Genomic DNA, 11,933 nt, shown 5'->3' on the forward strand with positions numbered 1-11,933 from the left:
TATCCTGCTTTATGCATTTAACATTATCATCTAAGAATTTTCGTGTTATTAAGTACTGTTAGTAAATTTTCTTCATTGGGTAAAAAACTCAAATGTTTCAGTTTATTGTTCTCAGAACATTACTTATTAGCAAGAGAAATTCAATCTAGAAAAACAGCAGCTAAAAATAGTACAAAGGAAGTTAAGAATTCTGATAAAGCATCTTTAGCATCTGAGATCCAACACTTCTTAAAGATTTTTCTTTAATGTTTTGGTAGGTCACAGTGAGTTGAATCCTTTTTTTAAAAAATTTTCTTCCCTGGGCGCCTGGGTGGCTCAGTCGTTAAGGGCCTGCCTTTGGCTCAGGTCATGATCCCAGGGTCCTGGGTTGGAGCCCCACATCCGCATCAGGCGTCCTGCTCAGCGGGAAGCCTGCTTCTCCCTCTCCCACTCCCCCTGCTCCTCCCTCTTCTACTCCCCCTGCTCGAGTTCCCTCTCTCATTGTCTCTCTCTGTCATAGAAATAAAATCTTTAAAAACAAACAAAAAAACCGCTTTCTTCCCCAATTTACTTTTAAGTAGCCATGTATGTGCCAGTTTAAAATATTCCCAAAACGAAGACTTACATTTCCTTTGAAATACTCTACAATTCAGGCTTTTCATTTAATCTGGTTTGTCACCCTACCTCCTTATGATATCTATGAGGCTAAAAGCATTAACTGAAATTAGATTAGTTTGAGGTCCTGGCTCTACCCCCATCATCAGCTTTGACCAAATTATCCTATTTCCCCTAGCCTCAGTTCCTCAATACCCAGCTTAGAGGATTCTTAGGCCAGACCATAGATAATTCATGATAAAAACTAAGAATGGTGCCTGTCACATTGTAAATGTTGGCTCTTATTCTGCAAAGGGATCAGGCTTAGCACCAGTCGTGTTACTATGTTGTATTAATAAGGTCTAGCACAATTCCAATTAAGTCAAATTTCTGGTCAATTATTCATTAATTTGGGAAGTAAAAATACACACACACATACAGTTTCAGATAAGGGGAAAAGGTGAAGAAAAGTGCTCCTTTGCCTATGAGGAGAGGACACATACCTCTGATTACATCAGTGTCTTCGGAGGGTCCAGTTTTGATCATTAAAGGGCATCATTCATTATCATCATCATCATCATGGTTAACATTTACTGTGCATTTTACATGGTCTGAGCACTATGCTCAGTGCTAAATGTCTATTATTTCATTGCATTGGGAAACTTCGAGGTAATTACTATTAGTATACAGATAAGGGAATTGAGGCTCAAAGAAGTTACCTTGCTCCAGTTCACAAAATAAGTGAGCTGGGGTTCAAATCCAAGTCATCTGTGTCTGCAGGCCACACCTTTTCTTAAATAGACCAGTGTATTTATTTAGTGTTTAATTTTGAAAAAATTTCAAACCTACAGAAAATGTGCAAGGATAGTCCAGTGAACTCCTATATGATACCCTTCACTGGGATCCACCCATTTTTACCAATTTGCCATATTTGCTCTCTCTTTTTCTAATACATTTTGTGGTTTGTTTTTGCCAAACCACTGGAGAGTGAATTGAAGACATCATGATTCTTTGATCCTAGCTACTTGAGTATCTATCTCTTTAAAAAAAACATTCTCTTACAGGACCACTATTTACTAAATTAAGCATATTTAGCATGGCTACAGTCATGCACTATCTAATATATTGTCCATATTCAAATCTTACCAATGGTCCCAATTCTATCTTTTATCCCTGATCCAGGATCTAGGCCAGTGTTTGGCTGTCATGTCTCCTTAGGCTTCTGTAATTTGAAAGAGTCATTCGGCTCTCCTCGGTCTTCATCAGACCATGCTTTTGACAGCCTGGTTATTCCGACAGGAAAAAAGAAGAAGCCCTTATGGGCTATGGAGGGAAGAATGGCTAACCTCCATCCCTCACCTGTGTTCCTCAGGTGCCTGGAGAGATGCCTCCCTGCCCCAACAGCCACTCATTGTGTCCGTAGGAAGGGACTGTCATACACCATGTATATTCTTGTGATTTTGTGTTTCAAAGACTTTCGTTGAAAGGCCCTGTAATTGTAAACAACTTCTCATTATGATCATCAGTCTGTGTATTAGAGCTGGTCTCTGTCGCTGGGTTACACTTTGTAGTTTCTTCTCAATGGTCACACATGTTCTGGTTTCTGTCCCCATGTAGTCTCAAAGAAGATGGAGCAGGAACCCCGTATGACAAGGAATCCACAGCCATTATAAAGCTGAACAATACCACAGTTCTTTATCTAAAAGAGGTGACAAAGTTCCTGGCTCTTGTCTGCTTTGTCAGAGAGGAAAGCTTTGAAAGAAAAGGTAATTTTGTGTGTGTGTGATTTTAAATGAAATGTTTCATTTCAGACTGATAACTGCTTCTACTGCTTGTTGAATGTGGGTGATCAGCAGCATGCCTCCTGAAGCTTCCAGGCTTGAGTCACAGGTCACCTTGGCTCCTCCCCATGGCTGCCAGGCTCTCAGGATCCAGGAACCAGCCTGCTCTCTGGTGATGCAGTGCTATGAGGTAGAAGGGGCACCAGACAGTCCTCCCAGGGGTTCTGGCTTTTCCTGGAGTGAAGCTGGTTGAAGCCTTGTTAACAGGCTCTAACATCTCTTGCCAGGGACGGCCCAGCAGCCTGCGGTGAGGGCCAAGGCCTCCCTCCTGGCCCACTCCTCTAGAAGGTCTTAGGGACCGTGGGACCACTTGAGATCCCTGTGTAAAGGAGGGGACTTGTACAACATTAAAGCGAGACGTATTTAACTTCTGTTCAGCCTTTATACATTCTTTAGTCCTCAAAACGCAGGGATGGCATCCTGATTCTGAAAAGGGAAGACATGAATATACGTAATAAGGTCACTGATAAGTGAAACAAAGACAAAAGATATATAAATAAATGATAAATGTGACATAATATAAATGTATAATATATAAATATATATAAATATAAAATAAATAAGTAAATATAAATAAAACAAAATCAACTAACCTCAAAGAGATACTCATTTTCCCCCTACTGTTTAAACTGGGAATTTAAACTACTATTTAAAACAGCTTACTGACATGCTAGGGATTTTTGCTAGCAACTAGGGCATGATTTACCAATTTGGGGGGTAAAAAAATTCCCAACAGAGTGCCAATAGTAACATTTACTAAAATAGCCTTTTTTCCTCCCTTATAAGCACACATGTTCGTTATAAAAATACTTTGAAAATCTGGGGAAGTATAAATAACAAAATAAAACCACTCAATTTTGCCATCTAGAGCTAAATTCTGTGTTACATTTCTGAGATTTTCTTTCTCCCTTCTTTCCTCCCCGCATCTTGCCTCCTTCCCCTCTCATCCCTGCCAACAAGAGGGGGCCATACTGTCTATCTGGTTTTACATCTGTTATTTTCACTCATTTATATCATGAAAATTTTCCTAAGTCATTGAGCATGAAAACATAATTTACATTTTTATTGTTTCTTTTTATTACAAAAGCAACAGATTCACTTAGAAAATTTAGAAGTAACATGGGGCGCCTGGGTGGCTCAGTCATTAAGCGTCTGCCTTTGGCTCAGGTCAAGATCCCAGGGTCCTGGGATCGAGTCCCACATCGGGCTCCCTGCTCAGCAGGAAGCCTGCTTCTCCCTCTCCCGCTCCCCCTGCTTGTGTTCCCTCTCTCGCTGTGTCTCTCTCTGTCAAGTAAATAAAATCTTTAAAAAAAAAAATTTAGGAGTAACAAATAAGCAAAAAATAATTATCGACAACTTCTCACTCAGAAATCACTCTCGACATTTTCTTTATAACTTTTCAGACTTTTTCATCTGTAGCTATGTCTCTAACTATATGTGATGGTGATTAAGTATTACTTCATAACCATCGCTGATTACAGTGAGGTAATTACAGACATCTTTCTAATTCACTAAGCCTGTTTTTACCACATCATTTTAATGATTATGTTAGTTTCTTTTATTGTTAAAAATTTATATTGTTTCTAGATTTTAATGTTGTAAATAATCTGTAATGACCCTCTTTGCACTGTATATTTGTATACATTTTGGTTATTTCCTCAGGAGAAACTTCAACAAATGGAATTACTTAGATCCAAGGGCAGGGTAGGCATGTTTTGGTGGCTTCTAATACATGTTACCAAAATGTCCTTCCAAAAGATGTTATGGGTTTATGCTACTAAGAGAATATAAGTGTGTCCATTTTGCTGTATTCCTATCAATATTCGGTATTAGCACTAAAAAATTATTTATTAAAAACTAGTATCATTTGAATTTACATTTTCTTCCTTCTTGGTGAAGTTGTATATTTTTCCTATATTTACTGACTGTTATCAACCAAATTCCCTTTTGTGTTCTTGGCCTTCAAAACTTGTAATTAAGTGGTGTTAATCTTTTACTCCTTAGTTTCATCTTGCTGAAAGTAAGAACAGGTTATATAATAGGCTCATGGAATTTTGACAAGACCATACCTTGTTTCATTCTCTCAATTATAGATGATTTTACCCAGACCTGGAACTATAAGTGAGTTTCTCTCAAAGTCCTGCCACCAGTGTATGGCAGACAGAGCTAAGACTCCTGGGCTTGTCCCTACATAGAATCAGTTGTGTGTATTGTGTTTTAAACCATTATACATATATTTCCTTGGTTAAAGATATTTCCAGAATTTATATTTGTTGATTAATATTTCACGTTGATTTTGGAAGCTAAGTAAAATAAAATGCAAATAGTACAACTAGAGCCCCCAAACCATCTAGGTTAGTGGCAGGTCCTAAAATTTAGGGAACATTAGCATCAACCTGGAGAGCTTGTTTATTTTGAACTGATTTTAGACTGAACAGAAACGTTGCAAAAAGAGTACGTAGTTTACACATATTCCTCGTCCACTTTCCCAAATGTTAACAAACTATAGTAATGCAAAATTGGGAATCACCATTGGTATAATACTAATTAATAGCATTATAAATTAATTAGTATACATTAAGAAACCGTAAACCTTATTTAGATTTCACCATTTTTCCAAAAACACCCTTTTGTGTTTCAGGATCCCCAGTTGACTTGGTCACTCTTCCTCCTAGTGTCCTCCAATCTGTGATAGTTCTTTATCTTCCATGACCTTGACACTTCTGACGAGTACTGATCAATTGTTTTGTAGAATGTCCCTCAAATAGGGTTTGTCTGCTGTTTCCACACAGTTGGAACAAGATTATGCACTTTGACGAGAATGTGTCCTTCTTAGTGCATCACATCAAGTGGTTCATGCTGTTGGTAAGTGTTATTACTACTGGTGATGCTGACCTTGATTTAGTTAAGGTGATGTCTGTCAGGTTTTTCCACTGGAAAGTTCCTGTCTTTCCCTTTGTAGTTAATAAATACTTTCAAACTATGTAAATCCTCTTCCTCCTCACCTTTGCCCACTAATTTTAACATCCATCTATGGTTGTGCAAGTAAATTTAAGCAGGAGTTTATTATGTGGATCTTTGTAAGTTACTGCTAAGCCACCTAGGTGGGGTCATTTCTGAGGATAGGCAGATTTGGTAGACTTTATTAAACTAGCTAGAAACCCAGGTAGTAGTTTTAACGTTATAACTAGGAAATGGCAGACAGGTTTAACCCCATCATGTTAAGCTCATGTGCTCTTTGGAGTGATTAGCTCCGTTTGCCTGGGATGGAAGGGATTCAAAGGCAGGAGACCTTCAGAGCTGATACTGGGAATGCTCCAGGAAAATGAGATGAGTGGGTCACCCTGGGGGTCAGGTAGTTGTCTTTAAAAAGAACTTAATGCTTATAAATGCATCGAGTAGCTTGGTTTTGTTGCTTTACTTTTTCTTCTTTAAAGACTTTTATTTTTAAGTAATCTCTGTACCCAGCATGGGGCTCAAACTTCCAACCCCAAGATCAAGGGTCACATGCTCTACCGACTGAGCTAGCCAGGCGCCCCTGTTTTTCTTGTTTTAATCTCAAGTGTTGTAGAGTCACGTGGCGCTGATACCAACACTGGTTGATTAGCTTTTCCTCATGCTGGGTTTCCATCTGAGTTTTTGTGAATGATCTCTGTGACTACTTTGGCAGAAAGGAGAGGATCAAAAGCAGATGTGGAGTTTTCAGCCTTGGCTGCATGTTATAGGCACCTTGGGAAGGGAGGCAGTTAAAAAATACGGACCTCTGGGCCCTCCTCTAAACAATTAGAATAGAATTCCTGGGAGAGGGGCCTAGGGTTTGTTAAAATTTTTAAAGTTCTCTGGATGTTTTTAAGGTGCGTCTAGGGTTGAGAACCACTGAAGCAGAGAAGGATGTGGAACCATCATGTAACCGTTTATGGTGGTGAAGATGTGTTTGTTCTGTTCGTGTCTCTGTTCTTGTAGTTTCAACTGCCTTCAGTGAAAAGGTTGAAAGAAATGGCAGATACTTGGTATGAATGCTTACTTCCTTTAAAAACCTCAGTTGTGAATTTTTACTATTAAAACTCCAAATGCAATAAGATACTGTTACATTTTATTTATTTTTTTAAAGATTGTATTTATTTATTTGACAGAGAGAGAGAGAGAGAGCACAAGCAGGGGGAAGCAACAGACAGAGGGAGGAGGGGGAAGCAGCAGACAGAGGGAGGAGGGGGAAGCAGCAGACAGAGGGAGGAGGGGGAAGCAGGCTCCCCGCGGAACAGGGAGCCCGATGGATGCGGGACTCGATCCCAGGACCCCGGGCCAAAAGCAGATGCTTGACCGACTGAGCCACCCAGGTGCTCCGATACTGTTACATTTTAAATTGCGAAGATTAAAAAGTTAAGATTTGTCAGGAACTATCAATAGAATATTTCTGCAAGTTGAATTCTCACTGAGCCAAAGTTTTTCTAGCTAAGCTTTCTTCCCAAGGCAGTTGGTTGCCTATATAGGCAAAGGATTTTTAGGTTGTTCTCACATGTCCTATCCCAATTCCCACTAAATAAAATCATTTCTTTGCTCCTTGTTTATTTTCTTTTAATTACATGCTTTATTTGGAAGATGGTCCCAAGAAATAAAAATGAGGAAGTAGGGAAATGAGACAAGGCAGGTAGGAAAGCTACCCACAGTGGTGTCAATGAGCAGCTTTATGTTCACTCCCAATAAGAGAGCCTCTGAGAAGCTGTGTGGAACAAACTCAGAATCACCCCAGTTGAATATGGGAGACTGCAACATTTATCCACCTTCCTCCATGCCCCTTTGTTTGATGGGTGCCCTCAGAACGTTCATTCCCATACCCCTGGTACCTATGTGCAGTCAAGGAAGTTCTTTGGTACCAAAGAAAACCTCAGGCAGAAAAGAGATGCTTTTTTTTTTTTTTAAGATTTTATTTTTGAGTAATCTCTACACCCAACATGGGGCTCGAACTCACAACACTGAGATCAGGAGTCACGTGCTCTACCGACTGTGCCAGCCAGGCGCCCCTGGGCTTATTTATTTTTTATTACTTTCCCCCTCATTCCAGTAGTCTTGTCTTGAGATCCCTAGAGGTTTTATTGCACTGTGGTCACTGTCGCTTCAGAAGCAGCAGAGGGCGCCACTCAGAAGGTTTCCTGCTTCTGGACGCTGAGCTGGTGTTTCCTCCAGGGCCCTTGCAGTCATATGACTGCTTTGAAGAATTTCACTCCTTGGCTGGGATCCCAATTCTTTTTTATTTTGGTTGGGGCTGTGGAAGTATCACCTCAGTGGATGGAAATAATTGTTGGGCTAGTTATTTTAATAAATGTAAAGATAGTAAATCGAACCAACTGCCTTATCCTAAGTGGTATAAACATGATGTTGCTCTCAACGCTTTTACAAATTAGTGTGCTGAAAAATGCACTCAAGACTTGGGATTAATCCTTTATTTCATTCTTGTACCAGTGATTTCAGAAAACACAAAAAGGTTTTCCCCTACTATTTCTGCTTTTAAAATTTACTTGGAGATGAAAAACCAAGAATGTCATTGGTTGTTGAACTTCTGAGCTTGCAGTTGACCTGAGGTGACTGCTACCACTCTAAAATCAGGGACAGGGAACTTGTTTCCCCAGGGCTTCTGACAGTGGCTTAAATATAATAGGTATTCAGTGAATATTGATCGATTGAATGATGGATACTGAAGCTTTGAGATCGCAGCCACACTTCAAGTCAGGGTCTGCCTCCACTCACAGTCAATTTAATAATCCCCTTTGGGGAAAAATTATAAATATTTCATGGAGGATATATCTGAATTATAAGAACTCTTGAATTCTGATAGGTCAAAAAAATTGTACACTTCAGTTGGTCCTTCAATGTTGTAGGTCATAGACACCTTTGAAAATGTGGTCTGTACTCTGGAATCTTTCCATAGGAAAACATGTACATTCACAGAACCTCGCCTGCGATGCCTCAAGCCCGGCTGCAGAGCTGCTAGGGAAATCTGTGGACCTTCTGTTAAGGCTGCTCTTCTGTCCCCCGCCAGTTGCTTGTCCTGGCCACAGCAGACACGACAAGAGGAGATCTTTCTTTCTTTCTTTCTTTCTTTCTTTCTTTCTTTCTTTCTTTCTTTCTTTCTTTCTTTCTTTTCTTTCTTTCTTTCTTTCTTCTTTCAAGATTTTATTTATTTATTTGACAGAGAGAGAGAGAGCACACAAGCAGGGGGAGCCACCGAGGGAGAGAGAAGCAGGCTGTCCGCTGAGCAGGGAGCCTGATGCAGGGCTCCATCCCAGGACCCCGGGATCATGACCTGAGCCGAAGGCAGACGCTTAACCAACTGAGCCCCCCAGGCGCCCCAAGAGGAGATTATTTCTGTGCGACATGTCTAAATATTTTGTTTTTTTCCCAGGGCTTATTGACTATAATTTTCATTGCTTCCGGAAAGCCATCCATGAGGTTTTTGAGGTGAGGATGAAAATGGTGAAATCACGAAAGGTTCAGAATCGGCTGCAGAAGAAAAAAGGAGCCACCCCCAATGGGACCCCTAACGTGCTGCTGTAGTGAGCCTTCAGGAGTGTCTTTGCGCATCAGACCTTTCAACGAGGCCGCTGCGCTGTGTTGCACTGAAGGAAGAGGAAAAAGGAGATTGGGACACATGACGTATTTGTTGTACAAAAAAAAAAAAAAAAAAATCCCTGCAACCCTCTTGATCTTCTCTTTTTTAAATAAAGTGAGCACTTTGAAGCCAAAACTTGTATTTTAACAATGAAGTAAAATCTACTGTAATTTCGTTACACAGATGTAAACTTTTATGGTCTGTAGTCAGAAACTCCTAGGTGAGGACTTCCAGGAACTGTATATATTTTGCTCTTTTTCATGTTTTTTTTCTTTGAACTTTGATAAAACGACTTTTCTAAGCTTTTTTCTGTACTTGGTGTCAAGGACATGCATACTGTAATGTAGTTCAGATCTCTATGGCAATCAGAAATCAAAAAGCAATGCACTGGCAAAGACTTTTTTTTTTTTATAAATTTGGGAATCTTCGCTACTAATTGTTGAGAAAAATCATTTTTCAGTGGAGCTGGAACAGATTGGGGCAGCAAGCTCCAGGAGCAATAAGAACTGTCTCCTGTTTATAACTGGTATAAATGGGAGTTTTACAGAATAACATTAGCACCAAACTTACCTAAAAATTTCTATAGCTGTGGCAGGACTTCCCTACTCAACAGTTTTTACAAAGCTCTTTACCTCAACACACATCTCTAGAATCATTTTATACAGAGAGGTTATTCCTTTTTGCTGCATTTCTGTTCTTTAGAACCTTCGGGACCAGATTTCCAAAGTGGTGCCAATCACTGGAGAGAAAGAGGAATGTTGCATTTCAGGGTTTCTGGAGGCTGTTCTGTACCTGCCACTCAGGCTGAAGTTACATCAGAGGTCACATGGTTTCCCAAATGTAGGTGATTGGTTACCTACAGATTTAAAAATAGATATACAATTTGTATGTTTGGCCCCTGGGGAGTGGGCTTGTTGTTGTGCAACATTTAAAATGCTTATTTAGGATCATGAGCACAGGGAATGTCTCATGAGGATCTCTACCACAGAGCATAATCCTGGTGAGCACATTTGTCAGCCCTGAGCCTCCTGCTCATCCACGACAGTGTGCCTTGTGGACTCTGCCCGTTCCCACCTTAGAGTTGAACTAGAGCTCAGGGGCCAGCAGCAAACCCCTAACTATCGACGGAAAGAGGACGGCCAGAGGGGGCATTACAGTCAGCTCTGTGTTTGTTTCCAAGAAATTCTTCCACTTAGGTTTACTTCAGACTTTCAGGATGTTAAGGGACCCCCCAAATCTCCCTTCACCCCAAACCATTCCTGGTAGATAATTCTATGTCCATTAGGTAATTCTGTGTCCGTCCCAAGGGTCAGTGCCCGAAAGCCTACTTGTGGGTATTAGAAAATAATTTTATGGATTTATGTATTTTTAAGCAAAGACTCATAAGGAAATCAAAGCTGGTCCTAGCAAAATGTACCAAGTTCGTAAAGCGACTTGCCCTTGAAACTCTCCCGCTTCTATCTGTGGCTTCCTTCCATCCTCTCTCCTTCCCTCCCCAAGTCCTATTCCTTTGAGGTTGCTAACTGCAATGCAAGATGGTAGCTGATTGAGGTGTAAGGTTTGAGTCTTCCCAAGGGTCTGTGCATTTTGGAAGGAAATTTCTAAAAATCATTAAGGCGACCAACTCCCTTCCTCATGATTCCTGCTCAGAAACCTGGGTGGGTAGGAACCCAGGGTTCCAAAGGAGACTTTTCCTTAATTTCTAGCCCTGTATCCTGTTGGATCTTTGGATCTTTGCCAACAGGTTTTACAGGTGGGTTATTCTTATAAATTTAATGTTCTAATATTTTTTACGCAATGTTTCTTTTTGATTAGTAAATAAAGAATCACTTTTCTAATGTGACTTTATCCTCAAGGTAGAGACGCTTACCTATCTGGTTAATCACACATTACTAAGGTATATTATATATTATTGTAACCAGGAGGAGTTTCCATTTTTAAGCTGGGTATATGATGGGTTTTTGTTAAAATGTGCCTTAAAAGTCTATTACTTCAGGAGCAAATGATTTTTGGGGGGAAAAGCAAAAATAATCCTATGGCATAGGACTGGAGTTCATGGTAGTAAGTGCACTCTTTGATTGATCACACACTAATACATTAGGATTATTGCCTCAAACCTGTAGCATGGCAATGACCTCTTAGTTAAAGACAGATGTAGGAGTTATGTCTAAGTGTTCAATTTTTTAAGTCTGAGCTATTGGAATTACAGAATCTCTTCTATTCCTTTTGCATTTTATTTTCGATATGGAACTTAGCTTACTGCGATGTGTATGGCCATGTTTAGGTCTCAAATCTCATGCTATAAATACAAAGCCCAAATACATGGCTACAGTGACTTCTCTGGAACATGTTTGCTCATTTTCAAAGGTTGAGAACTTGACCTACAGGTTTCTGGGGCAATTAGAACTTCTATGTGGAGGTGAGACTGTGAATTACCATCTTTGGTTATTTTTAGTGATATAAATGAGTGTGTATGACCAGGGTAGAGTGTTTTTGAAGGAATATAAATTAAAAAAAAAAACTGGTTGGCGCTCACGGACACTGTTCTTTTGTGCATAATATACTTTGGACCCTTAAATATAAAATGACTAGAAACACAGCAATATTGTTATATACGGGTTATATGCTAACTCTGTTTGAGACATACTCCAGAAAAATGGCTGAAATGTCTTGATTATTAAAGTATGGTATGCATTTAACTTCTATAGACTGGTTGTAATTTATAATCAAGCATAGTATTATGTTTTACTTTAAGCAGTACATAATTTGTAATTATTGCTAAACCATTTCTTTCAAGAATGTTAACTGCCAATTTAAAAGCATGTGTCATGCTCATGATTTGGTAAGGCTCTCGTTTTATTTCAAGCATATTCATAACTAAGCATTCTGGGAACAGAAAATTCTCTTTGGTG

At 39.7% G+C, this 11,933-nt stretch overlaps 1 protein-coding gene across 2 annotated transcripts in view; it reads left to right on the forward strand.

Moving 5' to 3' along the window:
- RRAGD (Ras related GTP binding D) overlaps positions 1–11,720 on the forward strand; it is a 39,198-nt gene extending 27,478 nt beyond the window's left edge. Inside the window, exons 6-8 of one of the 2 annotated variants that reach the window (XM_088023918.1) lie at positions 2,191–2,339; positions 5,167–5,279; positions 8,815–8,952. In XM_088023918.1, the coding sequence (XP_087880044.1) occupies positions 2,191–2,339; positions 5,167–5,279; positions 8,815–8,874 (322 nt within the window). In that variant the 3' untranslated portion in view covers positions 8,875–8,952. Of the gene's footprint in view, positions 1–2,190; positions 2,340–5,166; positions 5,280–8,814 lie in introns of both variants that reach the window. The other variant, XM_028107995.2, reaches the window with a different exon arrangement.
- Positions 11,721–11,933: the final 213 nt, after the last annotated feature.

Source organism: Eumetopias jubatus, unplaced genomic scaffold (assembly GCF_037043125.1).
Source record: "Eumetopias jubatus isolate StellerSeaLion01/CBP00866 unplaced genomic scaffold, mEumJub1_p1.0 scaffold_6, whole genome shotgun sequence".
Lineage (NCBI taxonomy): Eukaryota > Metazoa > Chordata > Mammalia > Carnivora > Otariidae > Eumetopias > Eumetopias jubatus.